Below are 19,168 nucleotides of genomic sequence, written 5' to 3'. Positions count from 1 at the left end.
CAGGCCGCCTCGTGCTGATTGCGACCGCCTCGCCCTCTTCGGCCGACGCGGAGCACGCCATGTCCACGCTCAGCCACGTCGGGCTCGCCGTCGGCGCCGGCGCGGGCGACGCCAACGGCGGAGGCGGAGGCGGCGGCGTCATCGTGGGCATGGCCGGAGGCGGCGGTGGCGCAGCGGCGCCGTGCGGCGCGCGGGTGCTGACGCGGCGGCCGGTGGCGCGCGCCGCGTCGCCTGACGGATCCGCTCCGCCGGCGCTGCCCTCCGACCCGTGCACTTGGGGGACGGTGCAGGTGGTGCGGTGGTGGCTGGAGGCCACCGCCGCGGCGGCGGCCGCGATCAACGCAGCCGCCACGCCAGACGGCGGCACGCCCACGGCCGAGGCGTTCACGCTTCGCCGCTCGCAGTGGCCTTCCGGAGCGAAGCTGGGGATCGGATTTGAGCCTGCGGCGGCGCCGGCGGACGACGCGCCGCCCGTCGTCTCGAAGCTGTCGACGGGCACGCCCCTTGCGTCCGCCGCCGCCGCGTGCCGGCACGCCGTCGCGCCCGGGTGGAGGCTCGTCGGGTGCGTCCTCGACACGGAGGGCGAGGGGTGCGGCGGTGGCGGCGGCGGCGGCGGCGGGCGGGCGGCGCTGCTCGCCACGCTCAAAAAGGGCGCCGCGGCCCTCGCGGGGCCTGGCGACGCCGACGCCACGCTGACGCTTCGCTTCGAGCCGCCGTCGCCGTGCGCGGCAGCGCCACCCCGCGTGCCTCGCATGTTCGCAGCGACGTCGCGCCTCGGCGTGGGAAAGGGCTCCGACCTGCTCTCCGCCTTTGCGGACCCCGACCGCGGCTTGCGCAAGTGGGCTGAGGTGTGCGCCGGCGACAAGGCACTCGCGCGGGCGCTCTTCGACACGCTGCGCGGCCTCGCGGCGCCGCACGGCGGCACACCCGAGGAGCGGCTGGAGAGGGACCGGCACGAGAGGGCCGAGGCGGCGGCTGCTGCCGCAGCGGCCGGCGCCGCGGTGGAGGTGACAGGGTAGAGGGGAGATTCCAGCCACCGCTCTGCCAAGTGCCATCTCTGCTGCGTTCAGCGTTGTACCTCTGTTTGGCCTCTCATCTCTCAACCGGTGCACACATGATCAACCAACTGGCTTGCTCTATTACTTTCGTGTTCGAGATACATAAAGAGACTCTCTGAATCGGCTATCGCCCCCGGCCCCGAAAAAGGCAAGGTGGTGAGCGCGCGTGAGGAGTGACTGAGGAGGCAGGAGCTTCTGACAATCACAATGCTTTCTCTCCGGTCGCCGTGCGCGCGCTGTATCCTCTCTCAGTGCGGTCTCACATAAAGCCGTCGGGCAGAGATTCTACCACGCGGTCCATCCACTTGTTGCGCACGTCATACTGGTAGAAGAAGAGGTGGTTCCCCGGCACCTCCTCCAGCCTGAAATCCTTGCACGTCATGTCCTTCCACGTCGCCACGTGGCTCTCCTTGACGTTCTTGTCGTCGCGCGCGTAGTAGGCAGAGACAGGCATCGGCAGCTGCGGCGCGACAGCTGGCGCGTACTCGTACGCATCGAAGAGCGTGAAGTCGTCGCGCATCAGCGCCTCATAGTTCGGGCCCTTGGTCCACATGCCAGCAGAGAAGACCACCTGCGGGCGGTTGTGAGGGTGAGCCAAAGGAGGGAGGGAGGGAGGGAGGGAGGGAGGGAGGGAGAGGTGGATGGGGGGAGAGAGGCCGCCTCGTTGACCGACCACGTGCGGCACTCCTCCTTGAACGCATCGTCGTCCATGCCCTTGTTTGCGCGCCACGGCCGCTTCGCCGCAGGCAGCGACGGCGCAGGGAAGGAGGAGACAACAACCTGCTCGGGCAGCCGCACCCCGCGCGCCATAAGCAGCTTGAGCGTCTCAAACAGCATCCACGTGCCTGACACCGGGCGGGAGGCGAGCGTGGCTGTCTTCTGGCTTCGGCGCCCAGAGAGCGAGAAAGCCAGAGAGAGCAGAGAGAGAGAGCAGAGAGAGAGAGCAGAGCGAGAGCGAGAGCGAGAGCGAGAGCGCGAGGAAGGGAGAGAGAGAGAGAGCGCGGAGCGAGAGGGAGAGCGCGAGAGAGCCGCACCCATCGAGTGGCCAACCACCACGTACGGCACCGACTCGTTGAGCTTGGGCGCGAGGACCGGGAAGAGAGCCTCTGCTGCGACGCTGAGCGTTCTGTAACGCGGCTCTGCGCGGCGCGACTCGCGGCCAGGGAGCTCGACGGCGAGCAGCTCGCCGCCGCGCTCGTTGCACGCCACCACGAACCTGCGGCGGAGAGCGACGTCAGCAGCGACGCAGAGGCGGCACAGCTTCGGTGGCGCAGGCTAGCGAGTGGCGCTCACGGGTTGTCGTTCGGCATGCGCAAGCCCTTGCCGGTGTAGTTCGACTCGGCGGAGCCGGCGTTGTGGAAGCAGACCAGCCGGAACTTGGGCGTCGCGGCGGGCGGCTTCCACTTTGGGAACCACTTTTTGAAGGTTGCGTCGTCCACCTGTAAGGATCGCACGAGGATGCGGCTCGGGCTTCCGTGTGCAATGAATATGCAGGCCTCAGGCGTTCGCACCGGCGTCAGCGGCACGCACGGCGGCGGAGTCCACTCGCCGGGAGGCTCCGCGCCGCCGTTTTCAAAGTAGTAGGTCACTTGGTCTGCGTCCCACAGCTTCATCTTTTCAAAGTCGATCTCGACGTCGTCCGCCATCAGGTCCGCCTAGCGCGAGCGGAGCGAGGTGAGAAGACGAGCTGTCGCTGCCCTCGCCGCTCGCACGCGGGCGCCTGGATGTCCTCGATCTCAGAGAGGGTGAGCGGCATGCTGCCGAGGGCGAGGCAGGAGGGTGCTCTGAGGAGAATGGCCTTCGGTCCACTGGAATCCACGGCGGGGTTCCCTTCTCTCGAGGTCTCGCTGCGGGTTCTGTTCTTTCAAAGCAAGACACAGAGCTCGAGGTTGATATCGTTCGCCCCGTCGCTCTGAGGAAAAAGGGTAAAGATCGTTCGCCCCTTCGCTCTAAGGAAGAAGGTAGAGGTAGGAATCCTAGGAACTTTAGCGCCAGGGTGGAACAATTTTGAGTTGAACCTGTTCACAGCCTTGTTATGAGAAGAAAATACGTCTATGCGCTGGTCTGTGAGAGGTAATCAAGGTCAAGGAGCTCTGCGAAGCTTCGCTCGTCATTTCCTGGCTGCAATGGTGGTCCCACGAGCACACAAATCGCCGGCCCTGCAGGTGCCGAACGCACGGGAAGCGCTCCAAGGAAGCCTGCAGGTGCCGAACGCACGGTGGTCGCTCCAAGGAAGCATAAGAAAAACGAACCACGCATTCTCACGTTCTTTGGCGCAGCCGGCCTGTGTGCTTCGTCGACCGATGCTTGAGCAGGCGCGCACCATCTCTCGAGCGTAGAGAGGCAACAAATCGGCGCAAAGGCTTCTGCTCATATTGTAGGCGTGGTTCCGACGACAGCAACATCAGAGCATCGCTGGCGGTTAACGTCATAGCTGATCCTGTTGAGTTGTGTCGGTGCGCTGCGTTTTGACGTTCCGCGTTCGGTCGACGTGAGGCGCACGTACCTCCCGCGGCCTTTACATGACCCCGGCCGCGAACTGATGTAGCTTTTCATAAGTTCATGTATGAAGCTGAACGGAAGACGGCCGACTGGCGAGTTTTGGCCGGGGGGGTGTGTCTAAATGTGCGCACGCGCTCTCGGCTCGCATCGCGACTCGCGCACGCGTGGACGGCAAACCACAAACTAAGCTCGGCTCAGTCTTCTTGCGAACGCGGCCCAGAGCGCTATAAGCACCCCACCAGCACCACACACGCCGCCCCTCACCCACGTCCCTAGACACCAGCGTCCTCGCTCATCGCCGCCGCGGCCGCGCCGCCGCCGCCGTGCACTGCGAGCGCCTGCGGTCGGTAAGGGAGGGACGAACGGTCGCGGAGCGGGAGCGGGCGGCAATTAGCAGGGGGCGGGTGGCGCGGCGGGCGTATGGCCGCGCGCCGGCTCGACGATGGTGGCGATGTGCTGAGGCAGCAGCATGTCGCGCGGCGAGAGGCTCGCGCGAAGGGACGCGCCTGCGCAGCGGAGGAGGGCGGGGCGGTGGGGCTGGCAGTGGCATCGGCTCGGGCCGAGGAGCAGGGGCAAGTGAGTGCGAGGGCTGGTGCGTGCGAGGGCGGGGCGGGAGGCGCACGGTAGACGGCGGCGACCGTGGCGGGCGAGACGGCCACGCAGCGCGCGTCGAGGGCGACGAGGGCGTTCCTCACGCGGCAGACCCTCTCCCGCTCCTACGGGACACCTTCCGAGAAGCTTCCTGGAAAGGGCTCCGGCGCTCCTCTCGCGGCCGGGCCGTCTCCCGCTCCTCGAGCGTCGCGGGCGCGGCGGGCGCGGCCCCGGCGCGATGCTCGTCGGAGACGTCGTTCAGCTCGTCGCCCGCGCCGGACGCCGCGCCGCCCGACCGGTCCGGCGACACCCAGACGTAGCCGTTCATGCCAAAGATTGCGGCGACGCCAAACTCAAAGAGGTGGAAGTGCTGCTTGAGGCGCTTCATGAGGCCGGGCGAGACGATGACGAGGGAGCCGCCCGAGAGCTTGCCGTACTTGAGCGAGCGCGTGTGCAGCGACGAGGCCCCGTCCTGGAAGAAGGCTTGCACCTCTGCAGACAGCAGGTCGTGCTCGACGTAAAACTGGCTGCGCGGCACGGAGGGCGGCGGGCGGCGTCAGCGGGCGGCGGCGGGCGGCGCGGTGTCGCGAGGCGGCGGCGGGGTGAGAGCGGGGCGCGGCCGCGAGCGAGCTGCGAGTGTGGCAGCAGCGGGCTCCGCCCACCGCATGTTGAGCTGGTCCTCGGCAGTCCTCCGCCGCTGCTCTCCTCCCGGCAGGTTGATGGAGGCGAGCATGAGCACGGCGTCCTGCCGGCCGTTGATGTCGGCGCGCCACCGCTTGGCGCCCACCTGCGCCAGGGCGTGTGCTCCCTCAGCCCGATCCTGCGTGCCCTCCTTCCCCATGCGGCGGCGGCGCGCCTCGACAATCCGGCCGATTACCACGTCGCCCACCTCGCCGTGGTACCGCGCCCGCAGCGGTCGGACCGACACGAGCTTGTTGACCCGCTCCACCACACCCGAGACCGTCGCGACGAGGGTGCCGTCGTCGCGCATCAGCGTGCCGTGCCCTCGGAGGCAGCCGGGCTCCGCGTCAATCGGCTCGCCCGGAGTGACCACCGGCTCGAGGGACCTGTGCGGCAGCGGCGGCACGGACGAGGACGGCACGCAGCGGACGTGCTGGCGAGCGCTGGTCGCGTCGAGCGCCGTGTGCATGATGGAGGTGGCGTCCGTTTTCTTCTTTTGCTTGGAGTCGGCAGCGCTCCGGCGCTCACATGACAACTCCGTGCGGCTGTTTGCGGCCTAAGGTGCGTCTGAACCACACGTGTCCCTCCATCCACACTCTCCCAGTCCTCCCTGGTCTAGTGCCCGTCTTCTCCGCCCGTCGAGCGTCGTGCGGAGTTGGTCGCACCTCCGTGCATCTTCGTCCTTTAGACGTTTCACCTAGAGCAAGCAGGGCGGCACGCCCCAAGCCCACTCGCCAGCCGGGTGGGGCTTGCACGTGGCAGCGACTCGACTGGTCGCGTCAGCCCTTTGTGGAGCCCGACACGCTATCCCATCTAGCATCTTCCCAGGCCATGCCTGACACGCCCACCTTAACCTTGGTGCATTCCGAAACTCGGGAACTCCAGCAAGGCGCTCAACAGAGTGCCAATGCACTACAGACCGAGCTCAAGCTCATCCCGGCCTCCTCCCTCCCGAACTCGCGGCGAACCTCGCCACGTTCCTCGAGTGGAGCCGACTACAGGACGCCGAGGGCATCGGCTACTTCTTCCTCACGAATGGCGCCGTCTACATTGATAACATCTCGCCCACCGTTTGCAGCACCAGCGCCGACGCGGTGCGCTGCGCGCGCCACGAGCTGGAACAGCTCGAGCTGCGCGACCTTTCCGACTTACCACCTTCGTACTCGAGTTCGTCGCCGACGACACGCGGAAGCCTGCTGCCGACGACTTCGCGCAGACCGTAGCTGTCCACAAATCCGTCAATGAGAAACAGGCTGCTATCGTTGCGGGGATTGTCGTCGCCCCGCGCGTCATCAAGCGGGTCGATACCATCTACGCAGAAGCGATCCTCAAGACCTTCTTCGCCGACGATGCTCTACGGACCATCTACCGCGAGAAAGCCGCCAAGATCCAGGGTGCTGGCGGCACTTCTATTGCCCTCTTAGCTGCTATCCGTTCCTCGATCGCTGGTGTCCGGCCAAAGCTCCAGAGGCTGATCCTCGAGACCGTCGCCGTCAAGCCCCTTCTTGCCGCCGGCTTTGGCGCTCAGGCTGGGCGGATCCACTCCGACTTCAGGCGGCGTGTCCGCCGCGTTACCCGCGTCAACGACTGGCTCGAGGACGAGCGACTGAATTCCACACAGCTCACTGCGCTCCTCACCAAGTTCCTCGCCGAGCATACCAGCGAGTCCTTCCGCTCCGATGTCGACATCGCGCTGGGCGCCATCGTCTGCGCGATGCGCAGCGTCGTCATCAAGGACCTGGACGACGCCGAGGTTCTCGAGGGGGTCGGCAACGCTGATGAGGACGCCGACACCGCTGATTCCGAGTACCGCTCCCTGCTCAGCGCCATTGTCGAGGTCTGCCGGCGGTACGACCGGGACGGCCTCACCCTTTGCGCTAGCGCCCGGGGCGCCAACCCCGACAAGCGCGCTGGCCGCCGCGGCCAGCCGTGGAGCCGACCAGGCCCGCGGCGACGACGAGGACCCCCGCGTTGCCAAGATCGTCGAGCTGCTTGCCGCATCCTGGTCTTCCGCTCAACATCGACGGACGCCACGGCAGACCGGAGGCGCTGGCGCCGCTGGCGGTACGCCTCCAGCCCGACGCGGCCCCGCGCGCGACTGCCCCATCTGCATCCTGCAGGGCCGCGGGGTCTTCCAACACACTTCTACGCGCGAGGAAGGGCCAAGCCCACCGCCGGGCTCTGGGAGACGACAGCTGTTCGCCTCCCGGGCACGAGCACATCCAGCCGCCCGCCGCACGCTTGCCGCAACCCGCCCCTCAGCCTCAAATCCAGGGCAAGGGGCAGCGGGCAGTGCGCGACTCTACCGCCTCCGCCCAGCCAGGCGAGTACAGTCGCTACCTCGCCGAGGAGTGCATCGCCGTCGCCGGCGGCGCCGCCGTCGCCACACCGACATCCTCACCTTTGTGGCGAGATCGGCACACTGTGCCAAGGCACCTCCGCTCACCGGCGTGGGACACTTGCCGGCGCCATCAGCCGTCGCCGTCCCGCCTTCAACGCCATCGCGGCTGCCGGCATCGCTCACGATCGCCTCCCGCCGGGCCTCTACGGCCACGGTTGCTCCCTCGCCGCCGCCCTCGACCAGGGCCTGTGGCCCCTCGAGGGAATGATTCTCCGCAGAGAGACAGGAGGCAAACCTCGCCTCCTCGCCGCCGGCGTCGTCCCGTCAGCTCGAGACCCAAAGGGGCACAAGCAGGCGATGGCCCAGGACGCCCAGCGGGGCGACAGCGGCTGGCTCACCTCCGAGTACAAAGAGCTGGGCAACCACAGCGGGAAGCCCAACGACCCCGACCACCTAGCCGAATTCCTCCGAGGTAACCTTACTCGCCAGCAGTGCATCGACTGCGAGGCGACGTGGTATTATGCCTCCATCCCCGAGGCTCGAGCCCTTGCCCGCGAGTACGGGCTCCCCGAGTTGCACATCAACCGCGCCCAAGAGGTCTACACGACCAAGCGCACAGGTGTGCAAAAGGCCCGGACAAACCTTTGGCGTCGACTACAACCAGACCTTCCAGTCGGTCCTACACATGGACACCCTGCGCGTCCTCCTCAACCTCGCCGCCCGTCGCGGACTACGCATGCGACGCCGCGACCTCGTCGCCGCCTTCCTGCAGGGCTGCCTCGAGCACGGCGAGATCGCCTTCATGTACCAGCCAGCCGGACATGTCCACGCTTTTGACGAGCACGGCAAGCCCAAGATCTGCGTCCTCCTCAAGCCACTGTACGGGATGAAGCAGGCCGGCCGTCGCTTCCAGCGCGACTTCTACTACTGGCTCACGCGTCCCCGCGCCGAGGGCGGGGCTGGCCTCATCCAGTCCCAGGCCGACCTCAGTGTCTTCTACTACCGCACAGAGCACTGTTGCTATCACTCCCCCATAGAAAAAAAAGATCGACGTACGTCGATGACCTAATCATGTTCTATCCACCCAACGCTGCCGACGACGACGGCGTGCCCGTCGAGGACAGCATCTACGGGCGCTTCATCGCCGACATGGACAAGAACTGGAAATCCGATGACGAGGGCGAGCTCTCCGATATCCTCAACATCCAGGTCACCAGGCGCCACGACGGCTCCGTCCACGTCTCGCAGGAGCAGTACGCCCGCCGATTCGATGAGCAGTTCCGCGAGAAGCTCATCGGTCGCCTACGCGGACCCGTCCGACACGCCAACATGCCGCCGTACACGCCCCAGATTGCCGAAAGGGTCATTGCCGCATGTGACGACGCCCACCGAGTGCGACCCTGCCGACGAGCGACGTCCACCTCAGCCAGTGCTTCTGCGGCGTCGCAAGCTACATCGTCACCAACACGCGCTGCGACGGGGCGCTCGCCTTCGGCCTTCTCTGCCGGTGCATGGCCAAGCCCACCGACGACGTCTTTGAGGAGATGTTCTGTTTCCTCGAGTACTTCCGCCACCATCCCCACATCGGCCTAACCTACGAGCCGAGCCGGGACGGCGAGCATGAGAACGACGACCTCATCGCCATGAGTGACGCTAGCTGGGAGACGCGTAGGTCCACGTCCGGGTGGATCGTCCTCATGTGGCAGGCCATCGTTCACTGGCGCAGCGTCCAGCAGCCCTCCATCGCACTCTCGTCTTGCCAGTCCGAGATCATGGCTGCCTCCGAGGCAACCAAAGACGTGCTGAGCTACCGTCGCCTGAAGGCCGAGCTCGAGTCGTACGTCAAGGACGGCGAGGTCATCAACCCGCCCGAGGCCCCGCCCACCAAGCAGTACTGCGACAACCAGGCCGCTATCGCCTCTGCCTACAACCCCGAGAACCACGGCAAGCTCAAACACGTCGAGCGGCGCCACTTCTTCATCCGCGAAGCGATCGAGGAGGCCAAGATCTGCGTCCCCTTCGTCCGCAGCGACAAGAATCTCGCGGACTACGTACTTCACGAAGCCGCTCAAGCCCCAGCGCTTCTTCGAGCTGCGAGACAAGATCATGAATGTCAAGGAACCTCTCTCCCCATCAGACGGGAAGCGAGTCTCCTTCGCCGAGCCATGAGCACACGCGCCATGCCGCTCGCCACGCGCCCGCGTCGCGCGCCGCCCGAGAGCCACGGACTCTCCTCATGCATGTTCCATGCTCCATCGAGAGGGACACTTCCTCTCTTTCCATGTGAGTGACTCGACTACGTCGAAGGGGGGGACGTCTGAACCACACGTGTCCCTCCATCCACACTCTCCCAGTCCTCCCTGGTCTAGTGCCCGTCTTCTCCGCCCGTCGTGCGGAGTTGGTCGCACCTCCGTGCATCTTCGTCCTTTAGACGTTTCACCTAGAGCAAGCAGGGCGGCACGCCCCCAAGCCCACTCGCCAGCCGGGTGGGGCTTGCACGAGGTGACCGAACAAATTGCCCGCCGCCCTGTCGTCTCGCCTATCGCTTGCCCGCCCTCGCCCTCGCCCCCTCCTCCCGCCATCACCCTCGCCTCACCCTCCCGCCGATCGCCCGAATTTCTACTCCCTCGTGATCCATCCGCCACCCTCGCCTAGTCACCCTCCCGCCGCCTCGCTCGCGCCGTTCGTGCACAGCCTTGTTATTGACAATAAAATACGTCCTATGGCGCTATGCGCTGGTCTGTGAGAGGTTGAGAGGTGCGAGCCCTGGAGGCCCTGGGGATGGGGTGAGACTACCCGCGGGCCTAGAAGGCCCGCGCGCAGTTCACATGCTCGCGCCCGATTTTCTACCTCCTCGTGATCCACCCGCCACCCCCCTCGCCTCACCCTCCCGCCGCCTCGTCGCTCGCTCGCGCCCGCCCGAATCTCTACTTCCTCGTGATCCATCCGCCACCCCCCTCCCCCCTCCCCTCGCCGTACCGCCGCCTAGCCTCCTTCCTGCTGCCGCCCCCGCTCAGCCGTCCGACCCGCCATCCAGTGCCCTTCCGTTCTGCCGTTGCCGCCGTGCCGCCGCTTCCCTGCCTCGTCACCCTCCCGTCGCCTTACTCACTTGCCGCTTGCTCGCCGCTCGCGCCCGACTTTCTACTTCCTCGTGATCCGAACCGCTGCCACCCTCGCCTCACCCTCGTCCCCCGCTAGCCGTTTGACCCCCGCCGCCCAATGCTCAGCCGTTCGCTGCCGCGTGGTCTGCCGTCGTGCCGCCGTTCCTTACCGTGCCGCTCCTTCCTCCGTGCCGCGCCGCCCTTGCCGTTTAGCCCGCCGTCCCCCCTGCCTTCCGTTACCGCCGTGCCGCCGTACCGCCTACCTTCCGTCCGTTGCCGTTGCCGCTGTGGCCGCCGTACCGCCGACCCTTACCGTGCCGCGCCGCCTTCACACACACACCTGACTTCTTGCTCGACCGAGTTTGCGTTGAGGAGCGAACCGAGCCGCCGGTGTGTCCCGCAGCGGCCTCGCTGGGCCAGAAATCGGCCCGCGAGTGCTCCGCAGCAGCCTCGCTGGGCCAGAACATCGGCCCGCGAGGTAGGTGGATGCTAGCATGAGCCGATCCGTCGCAGTGCTCTTGCGTTTCGGCGGTAGTGATCTGATCACCCGAATACCACGTTCGGATCGCTCCTCATTGCAAACCCTGTCAGCAGTTCACCTTCGGGTACGTACGTAAGAGCTACATACACTGACAAAGACCCCCCCCCCCCGCCCGCCCGCCCGCCCGCCCGCCCATAAACTCCGGGCTGAAGCGCCGTCTACCGCAGTCTCTCCTCGCTGCTCGGTGTGAGCTTCTTGTTTCTTATCAACCTATCTGTGAACAGCTGATGCTCCTCGCCTCCTCGCTCCGCTCGATGCAGATCTGGGCCGACCTCCGGGCGATCCTCCCGCCCGACCTCGCAAGCGCTCTCGCCAAGTGTGAGCAGGCCGCCGCGTCGCCGGTGGACGCGATGCTCGTCACGGGCCTGTCGCCCGAGTGGATGGAGGCGCCGCCGTGCACCGCCTTCTTTGGTGCGCCGCTGGCGCCGGACGAGCCGTCGGCGGCGCTGCTCACGCCTTCCGGCGAGCGCGTGGGCCTCCGAGTCCAAGCTTCCGACCCGGCCGGTCAGGCGGCGGCGATGTCGGCCGTCGGCTCGGTGAACTGGGTCCATCTCGACACCACCTCAGAGGACGAGTGGACGATGATCCCGGCAGAGAACGTGATATCAGTCTGTCACTCCACCCCGACGCGGCTGGCGGCCACGGCGCGCCACCGCCGACGAAGCACGGGCGCGAGTTCTGATTTTCACCGCATCACAGCTGCGAGTAGGCGCTCACCGCCGGCCACGTTCCGGGGCTCGCGTTCGCTCTCGAGCTTGGAGCAGATGCGCTCGTGCTCTCTCCGCCCGAAGACGCGGAGGGGGAGGCGCTGTGGGAGGCGGGCGCCATCGCGCGCGCCCAGCGGGCGGAGCGAGAGGAGCCCCGCGCTGCGGGCGCCGCTGCGGGCAGCGAGGCGGAGGGGCTAGCCGTCGGCGTGGTCACGTCGGTGGAGGCTTGAGTCCTCGAGCCTCTCGAGTCCGACCCTCCGCCCGCGTTCAGGACGCGTCCATGACTCGTCCCGCAGGCGGGAGGGGTCGGTGACCGAGTGGCGCTCGATTTCACCAGCTTGCTCCGGCAGGGTGAAGGCGCGCTCGTTGGCTCGTCCGCCAAGCTGCTCGCCCTCGTCCACGGCGAGACCATCGAAGGCGAGCTTGTCCCGGCGCGGCCCTTTCGCGTCAACGCCGGGCCGGTGCCCGCCTCGCGCACACGCCCCGTCGCGATCCTTCAAGAGTGCTCGGACCCCTCCGACGCACGCGCCTTGCGAGCCCAGGTTCACTCGTACGTCCTTCTGGCCGATGGGCGCACAAAGTACCTCGAGGAGGTTGTTGCGGGCGACCGCGTGCTCGCCGCCGACGCCCGCGGCGGCTCGCGCCCGCTCACCGTCGGCCGCTGCAAAGTCGAGCCGCGGCCGCTGCTGTTGGTCTCCTTCGAGGTGGAGGGCGCAAAGGGGCAGGTCTTCCTGCAGCAGGCGGAGACGGTGCGGCTGCTCGTCGAGGGCGGCGGCGGCGAGGTGTCGGCGCGCAGCGTGACGGAGGTGCGGCCGGGAGACCGGCTGGTGGTGCGGCAGAGCCGGAGGGGAACGCATGTGGGGCGGCAGATCGAGGCGAGCGTGGAAGAGAGGTGAGATACAATGATCAATGTGCCGCTTCGAGAGGTGTCGGCGTTGGAGGTTTGAATTTACGTTGGTTGTTTCACGTGGGTGTTAGCGCGGCACTTAAATGGGTTATATACCGTGAGGGCGTGTCCGTGAACAATGGTTGGGTAGTAGGGCTGATGAGAGGGCAGGCTCTTGCCTCTTCCTCTACACTTAGCCTCTGCAGCGAGCGAGCGCTCAACTTAGCCCCCGCACGGAGCCGGGCTCAGACTTAGACGCTGTATGGTCGGGGGCCATGAACTTAGACGACATAAGGCCAACTCCGGGTAAACCCCGGGTATACCTGCAAAAGTCCAGGTTTACCCGAAAAATACCTGGACTCGTCCCGACCAACGTATGCCGCACACGACGCCATATCGCCTTCTCCCAGGGCCAGTGCGCTACTTGCGGCGCGCAAGTCCTGCTCAAGTACGCGCACCGTACCATGTGCTGCCGCTATGCGTGCCGTAAGGCGGCTGCGGCGAAGCGGCGGGCGCGGCATGCTGATGGCAGTGCGGACGATGCGGTTGCGATGTGTTCTGCTTCAAGATCGTGGCGGTGCTTTGGCATGGATATGCACTTCTGTGATCCCAATCAGCTCATCGCAACGAAGCAGCGCAACAAGCTGGCTGCTGCCAACAAGGTCCTATGCTTCCTACCTTCACGCGCGGATCGTTCAAAGAGGACCAGCATACACAGGCTTCTCTGACATGCGTTTGTTTGAGCTTGAGGCTGTTTGTGAGAAATGTTTGGCTAGAGATTGCGCTCAAGAAGCAGCAACGAGAATCGGAAGGGGAGGATGCTGAGCGGCAATTGCTGAGGCATGAGGAGGATCGATCCGGATTTTAGTAGGCGCCCGCCGCAGGCGAAGAAAATTTGGGCGGAGCGCCGTACTGTATCGATCACGGTGGGAGCCTCTTGGCCCCAGGCCGTGCCACGGCCGACTTAGCCGATGTAAGAGGCTCCCGCTGATCTTAGACCGCGCAAGCACCCCAGCGCGCAAGCACCCCAGCACACTTAGACCCGCTAGGCGTCGAGGCTCGAAACTTAGACTACTACCCAACCAGTCCGTGAACTGTGATCCCGGTGTGATGCGTGAAACCACTCGAGTGAACACGGAGGTGATGATAGAACAGGGAAGCTACCTCCGTGCTCCGACGGGGCTGTTGCAATAACGTAAAACAGGTGAGGCCTAAGCCGAACCCGCCGGGCCGCTGTCGGGGTGACGTAGACCACCACTGGCACTGCGACAGCCCCCTCCCGACGCGCGACGGGGACACCACCACCGCCCTCGCCCAGGGGATCTACAATGCTGTCCTAAAGTCCGACAGGTTCGGCACCGGGCACCGCCTCGGTATACAAAATGCGCCTGGGGGCGGACCCTTTTACAGATCACAGATCACAGGGAAGCGCCCGCCGACAAACACACTCCCGCGGCCGCAAAACTCAAAAGTCGACGCCGCGCCTATGAGCGACGGCTGGAACGAGGCGCACTCGGGCGCGGCTGTGACAGCGGCACCCAAGAAGAAGAAGCACGTCTTCTCTGCTCAGGCCAAGGGCTGCGCCGAGGTCAATGCGGACAGGCTGCAGGATCCAGACACCGCGGCCAAAGACACGTGGACCGGCGGCTTCTACATGGAGGTGTTGGTTGATGGGTGGGAGGCGGAGAAGACGGTAACGGTCGACTTCCACACCGAGGACATCGCCATCCCGAAGCATGCGTGCCAAAACGTGCGCGTCGTCGACTTCTCCTCCACGACGGTCACCTTTGCACTTGTGATGCAGCCGTGGATCTGCTGTGAGTCCTTTGGCTGCGCGGTGCGCGGCGAGCGGCCGCCGCGGCTGAGCTTTAGCTGCGGCAGCCTTGGCTCGCCGCCGCCCTCGCCGCCCCCGAGCCCGTCGCCGCCGCCGCCGCCCTCGCCGCCCAAGCCGCGGCCGCCTCCACCACCCTCACCGCCGCCGCCGCCGTTGCTCTTCCGGCCGCCCTCGCCGCCCCCACCGCCCATAACGCGGCTCGGTGGCGACGTTCTTGCTCGAGTTCCGACTGTCGCGCGTTTGAGCGGGGAGCGACGGCCACCAGAGGCGGAAACGGGCGGCGGGCCAGTCGGCGGCGTGATAGGAGGGCCGATGGGCGGGCCGGCTGGCATCGTGAGCGGGGGAGTGCTGCTCGTCTTTGGCATGGCGCTCTACTATGCCCGGCAGCGTGGCCTACTCGGTGTGCTGCAGCGGCTTATGCTGCGCCGGCGCGGCGTGCACGCGGTGCCGGTGGTGGCCCCGACGGAGGCGCGCGCCGGCGCCGTCAAGCCGCGGGCGCGGCCAAAGGAGGGGCGCGTGCGGGTGCTGCGCGGCGGTCAGGCGTTGGGCGAAGTGCGCTTACCGCTTCGAGGGGTGTCGTCGCCGGCAGAATTTGGGGAGGCGCTCGCCAGCGCCCTCGAGGCGGAGCTGGGGGTCACACTTCCGTTCAAGCTTTACTACACGGACGAGGAGGGCGACACTGTACAGGTCAACGCGCACACGGAGCTGCGCGAGCTTGCGCTCTCGACATCGGTGACGGCGAAGGTGATGGAGGCAGCCGCGGATCGAGCCGCCATCGGAGGTAAGCGGGGCAAAAGGGGAGGGGGGCGGTTTGTCAGCCGATAAGGACCGAAGCGTGGATGGCGATCCTTGATTTCCGCTGAAGTTGGAGCACTTGGAGCGCCTATCGGGTTTTGTGTTAGTGCCAGTCGTCTGCCTGCCTAGTGTGCCCTCGCCGCCTTTTTTCGTTTTGGGCGCTCTCGCTGTGGGGCCCTGGGACGTGTATTTTCACCCTGGCAGCGTGACGAGCCTCGTAGATGAAACGCGCAGCCTCTTCAGCAGTAGTTGATGCTGCAAACGAGCGTGGCCGCGCCGCCGGCGTCGCGGCGGTCAAAGCCGCACGGCAGCGCGGTGCAGCCGTCATCAACCGCGGCGCTGGGACTATGCCTGTGGGTGCGGCCGCGCCGAATGGCGGAGAGCGCTACACGCTGCTCGAGGACCCTCCGGACGCACCCGCGCCGCGATGGGATGCTCTGCACGATGGCACCAAGACATCCGATGGCAAGCTCTGCTTCGCCGACGCACCGGAGTTCACCCCGTCGCTGACGCCAGCCGAGTGCATCCGTAAGGGCATCTTTGGAGGCTGCTACTTCAACCCTCGAGGTGGCAAGGCTGGTATCTTCTCGCGCGACATCGCCATCGACCACGCCGAGTTCCCAGCCGAGTGGTTTGAGGCCGATGAGAGCCTGTACCTCTCGCGCCGCTACAACGTGACGACCAACGCCTATCGAGTCAAGTCTGGCTTCGGGCAGAGGGAGTGGGAGAGCAAGGGCTGGATCCATGCCCAAGACCCGAGGGGCTGGTTCCAGTGGTACTGCCGCTTCTTCTGCGGCCGACGCTCTGCAGACGACGCGCGCCAGATCGCCCGCTGGCGCGCGTGCGCCTCGAGCCGCGGCCGGTGGCGCAACCAGCTGTGCGGCGCGGTCCAGAGGGGCTCGGGGCGTTGGGACGACGTGGCCGTCAGCCCCGTGATCCGGCAGACGCTGCTTCACTGGGCCTACGAACTCTCATCGGCCGACTATGCGGACTGGCGTGCGGCCAAAGGGAAGTGATAAAACACTGAAATGTGAAAACACGCTCTCGGGGTCGTGTGTGTGTGTATGTAGTGTAATGTGTCTTCGTTTTGTATTTACAAGGAGCAGCCGCGCGCGAGACGCCTCGCGCCGAGCCAGAGTGACTTCGCAGAGGGTCTGTGGTCACTCGGACATACACGCGGGACAGGCCACCGTGTGCCTGGCATGTTTTGCGAGTATATGGGACAAAAGCGTCGAAAATGTCCCAAAAAAGCGTGTCTCGAGTTTGTGGCAGCCCCACAGCCGGCGCGCGCTGCCAGGAAGCACCGCTCGCGTGTCGGCCGCACTCCCTGGCACCCGGTGAGTGCGGCCGACCGACCAGACCGATTAGGCTCGACGCCGCGCTCGCTGTGGGGCTGCCACAAACTCGCCGCCGAGCGTGCCACCGACAGCGTCCTGGCGGAGGTGATGGAGTGTGAGACCTGAGGCTGCGGAGGTGACGCCTGAGGTACCGGCCCGTGCACAGCGACCCAGCCGGCGACCGCCACGGGCTCAGGCGAGACTTGTCGACGCGTTCCGGCTCAGCTTCACCGTGGTCATTGGGCGTCTGTCGACGTCAGGACCACCCATACAGCTCGAGGGTTTGAGGTCGCAAGAGCCAAGATGGTGGCGTTTGGACATCCCAACCATCACACAAGACAGCCTGTAGGTGATGGCGGGACGGCGCAGTGTTTGTGGCACTCGGCAGTAGGCACCCGCGGCACGGCCCCGCTGTCGGCTCTCGCGGGCTGCGGAACCGGCCCCAGAAGGGGACGGTCCGGGCGAGTGTGGCAGCTCCTGCGCTAGCATGGGCACCCTGTATCATAGCACTACTGATCCTGGTCATAAGAGCTGCCAGGAATAGCGTCAGGAGCCGGTAGGAGTCAAAACCCCTCATATTTGAGACATCGTGTCCCATATACTCGCAAAACATGCCGCCTGCGGCACGTGCGGGTGTGCGGCTCTCTCTCAAACGCCTCCCGGCTCCCGCCGAGCCCTCGACACCGACACACCGCTTTTGTGTGACAACATATAAAGGCGTGAACAGAGGTGCCGTGCAGAGGTGTGAATCTGAATGCGCCGAGTTGGCCCTGATTTCAGCCGTGTGTAACGGCTGTGTCAACGGCCGGATTCAAACACTGGCGCCGCGATTCTGGTGCGTCGGTGCGTTCTAGTGGAGCGGTCTGGTGTATGGGCCCGACCCTCTACGCCTCGCCCGTCGGGACATACCCCAGCATTGACGCGCACTGCTCCCGGTCCGTCTTTCCGCTATCGCACTTTGTGGAGATGGCGTCCACGGCGTCCTCAATCACTGCAGAGAGCTCGTCGCTCTTGAGCTCCTCGTAGGTCATCCCCATCGCGCTCCCGAGGTGCTCCTTCAGGTCGCGAAACGTCAGTTTGGAGGCCGCAAAGTCGTCATAGTGCGAAATGATGTATTCGCGGACTAGCGGCAGGGCGGCGCGCTCAAAGAGGCGCGTCGCCACGGACGGCGCCGCTTCTGCCTTCTTGGTGGTCGCGGCCGCCGCGGCCGCCTGCTGCTCCGCCAGCTTCGCCCAGCGCCGCGTCCGCCGGAGACCCGCCGCCTCCTTGAGAGTGTCCCACAGCTGCGGCCGCGCGTGGAACGCCGCTGCCGCACCGGCGGCCAGGAGCGCGCCGAGCAGCGCGAGCAACCGCAAGCCAGTGCAGTGCCGACGACGCTTGCGCGAGCCCTGCAGCTTGTAGGCGGGTTTTGCTGGCCGAGCGGGAGCAGCTGGCTTCGATGGCATGTGGGCAGATTAAGCAGGACGGGCAGGACGAGGCGGGACGAGTGTGTGTGGGCGCCACGGTGCGTGGCCCGCTCCGGTACGACTTTGACGCGGGCTCGGCGCGGTGGCTCAACAACCGAGACGCGCACCCGCTGCTCCCCACGCTGGCCGACGACATACAGTCTCTGTGCGGCGAGGCCGTCGAGTACTCCGAGGATGGCCCTGCCCCCAGCTGCCCCTGGCATTTGGTCTCGACCCGCAGACATCGATTCTCTCGACGATCTCAAGCGTACACCATCCGCGAATGGTGAGTGTGTGTGTGTGTGTGTGTGTGTGTGTGTGTGTGTGTGTGTGTGTGTGTGTGTGTGTGTGTGTGTGTGTGTGTGTGCGAGAGAGAGAGAGAGAGAGAGAGAGAGAGAGAGAGAGATATCATCCCGTTTTTGCCCATTTTCGGTCATCCATCAAAATATCTGAAGATCTGACCGGGGGATTCTCCCCAAACCTTGCTCAGCTGATCCAGCACGGGCCGTAGGCCAGCCCTGGGCAAAGAAACCAGTACCTCATCAGGCTTCCCTATGAGTTTTTTCTTTTTCCTTCGCGGCAACGCGATGGCGGCAAGGCCTCTCTGCGCGCCCGCCCTCGCCACGCCGAAGACCAACCGACGTCGGACCGCGGTGAGACCGCGCCGCCCCCCGCGCCCGCCCGCGCCCGCAGCGTGAACACATACGCGCGTCCCTCACCACACGGAAACATACGCGCCAGCCGCGCAGCAGCCTCACATGCAGCGCCGACCGCATGCTCGCGCCCTGGGCCGCCGACGACCCGGTCGGGCGGGCTGCGCGGCCGCCGTACACCATCAGGCAGGCGCGCGACCACCCGCAGCACGCCGCAGCCCACCGCGCAGCCCTGCCAGCCAAAGCTGCGCCTCCCAGCTGCACAAACAGGCGCACAACAGAGCACAGCGCACAGCACACGCCGGCGCGCGCGCAGCACACGCAGACGCACGCGCGATTCCAACACGCACACGCGCACAGCACGCGCGCATCGCACGCCAGCGCAGCGCCGCACACAGAGCACACTTGCCCACATCAGCAGCAGCCAGCCTGCCACAATCCTCATCTCACACACGCGCGCGCACGCACACTCCCCACGCCGGCGCACGCATTGGGCGTCGCCGAGAGGAACCAGAAGAACAGGAGAGTCCGGCTTGAGGCCGTGGGGGTCCTGTGAGGGAGCTCTCCGGCCCTGTGCGGTGTCCCGCCGGGGCTTCCTGGCCTCTCTGTGGGCCTCTTCCTCCTGGGCCGTCGTTCTTCGTCGGGCCCCGTCCGGCTCCTTCGTGCGCTTGAGCCGCCTTCCCTTCCCCTCTCCTG

General features: G+C 66.2%; 6 protein-coding genes across 6 annotated transcripts in view; 3 read left to right on the top strand and 3 right to left on the bottom strand.

Moving 5' to 3' along the window:
• Positions 1-1,019, top strand: part of EMIHUDRAFT_113285 (hypothetical protein) — a gene marked incomplete at both ends in the record, with an annotated part of 2,738 nt that extends 1,719 nt beyond the window's left edge. The window contains one exon of the mRNA XM_005782885.1: positions 54-1,019. Coding sequence (XP_005782942.1) covers positions 54-1,019 — 966 coding nt within the window. The remainder of the gene's footprint in view (positions 1-53) is intronic.
• A 298-nt stretch (positions 1,020-1,317) lies between these two features.
• On the bottom strand, positions 1,318-2,704 carry EMIHUDRAFT_232873 (hypothetical protein; the record flags this gene model as incomplete). Its single annotated transcript, XM_005782884.1, has 4 exons — positions 1,318-1,629; positions 1,728-1,903; positions 2,093-2,274; positions 2,352-2,704. The coding sequence occupies 4 exons, from the start codon at positions 2,702-2,704 to the stop codon at positions 1,318-1,320; spliced, it is 1,023 nt and encodes a 340-aa protein (XP_005782941.1).
• Positions 2,705-4,455: 1,751 nt separating this feature from the next.
• EMIHUDRAFT_56115 (hypothetical protein) lies at positions 4,456-5,202 on the bottom strand (the record flags this gene model as incomplete). Its single annotated transcript, XM_005782883.1, has 3 exons — positions 4,456-4,678; positions 4,814-4,938; positions 5,014-5,202. Coding segments are annotated over 3 exons (537 nt in total), but the record flags the coding sequence as incomplete, so codon positions are not given.
• Positions 5,203-11,042: 5,840 nt separating this feature from the next.
• Positions 11,043-12,418, top strand: EMIHUDRAFT_232870 (hypothetical protein; the record flags this gene model as incomplete). The annotated part of the gene is made up of 4 exons (XM_005782882.1): positions 11,043-11,423; positions 11,525-11,740; positions 11,819-11,983; positions 12,065-12,418. 4 exons carry the CDS (start codon positions 11,043-11,045, stop codon positions 12,416-12,418), a joined length of 1,116 nt encoding a protein of 371 aa, XP_005782939.1.
• A 3,038-nt stretch (positions 12,419-15,456) lies between these two features.
• On the top strand, positions 15,457-15,969 carry EMIHUDRAFT_365435 (hypothetical protein; the record flags this gene model as incomplete). Its single annotated transcript, XM_005782881.1, has 1 exon — positions 15,457-15,969. A coding segment is annotated over one exon (513 nt), but the record flags the coding sequence as incomplete, so codon positions are not given.
• A 1,289-nt stretch (positions 15,970-17,258) lies between these two features.
• On the bottom strand, positions 17,259-18,043 carry EMIHUDRAFT_113281 (hypothetical protein; the record flags this gene model as incomplete). Its single annotated transcript, XM_005782880.1, has 2 exons — positions 17,259-17,762; positions 17,948-18,043. 2 exons carry the CDS (start codon positions 18,041-18,043, stop codon positions 17,259-17,261), a joined length of 600 nt encoding a protein of 199 aa, XP_005782937.1.
• Between the last annotated feature and the right edge of the window lie 1,125 nt (positions 18,044-19,168).

Source organism: Emiliania huxleyi (genome assembly GCF_000372725.1).
Source record: "Emiliania huxleyi CCMP1516 chromosome Unknown EMIHUscaffold_185, whole genome shotgun sequence".
Classification (NCBI taxonomy): Eukaryota; Haptophyta; order Isochrysidales; family Noelaerhabdaceae; genus Emiliania; species Emiliania huxleyi.
The sequence above is the reverse complement of the archived record's forward strand: the minus strand, read 5'-3'. Positions and strand labels throughout refer to the sequence as shown.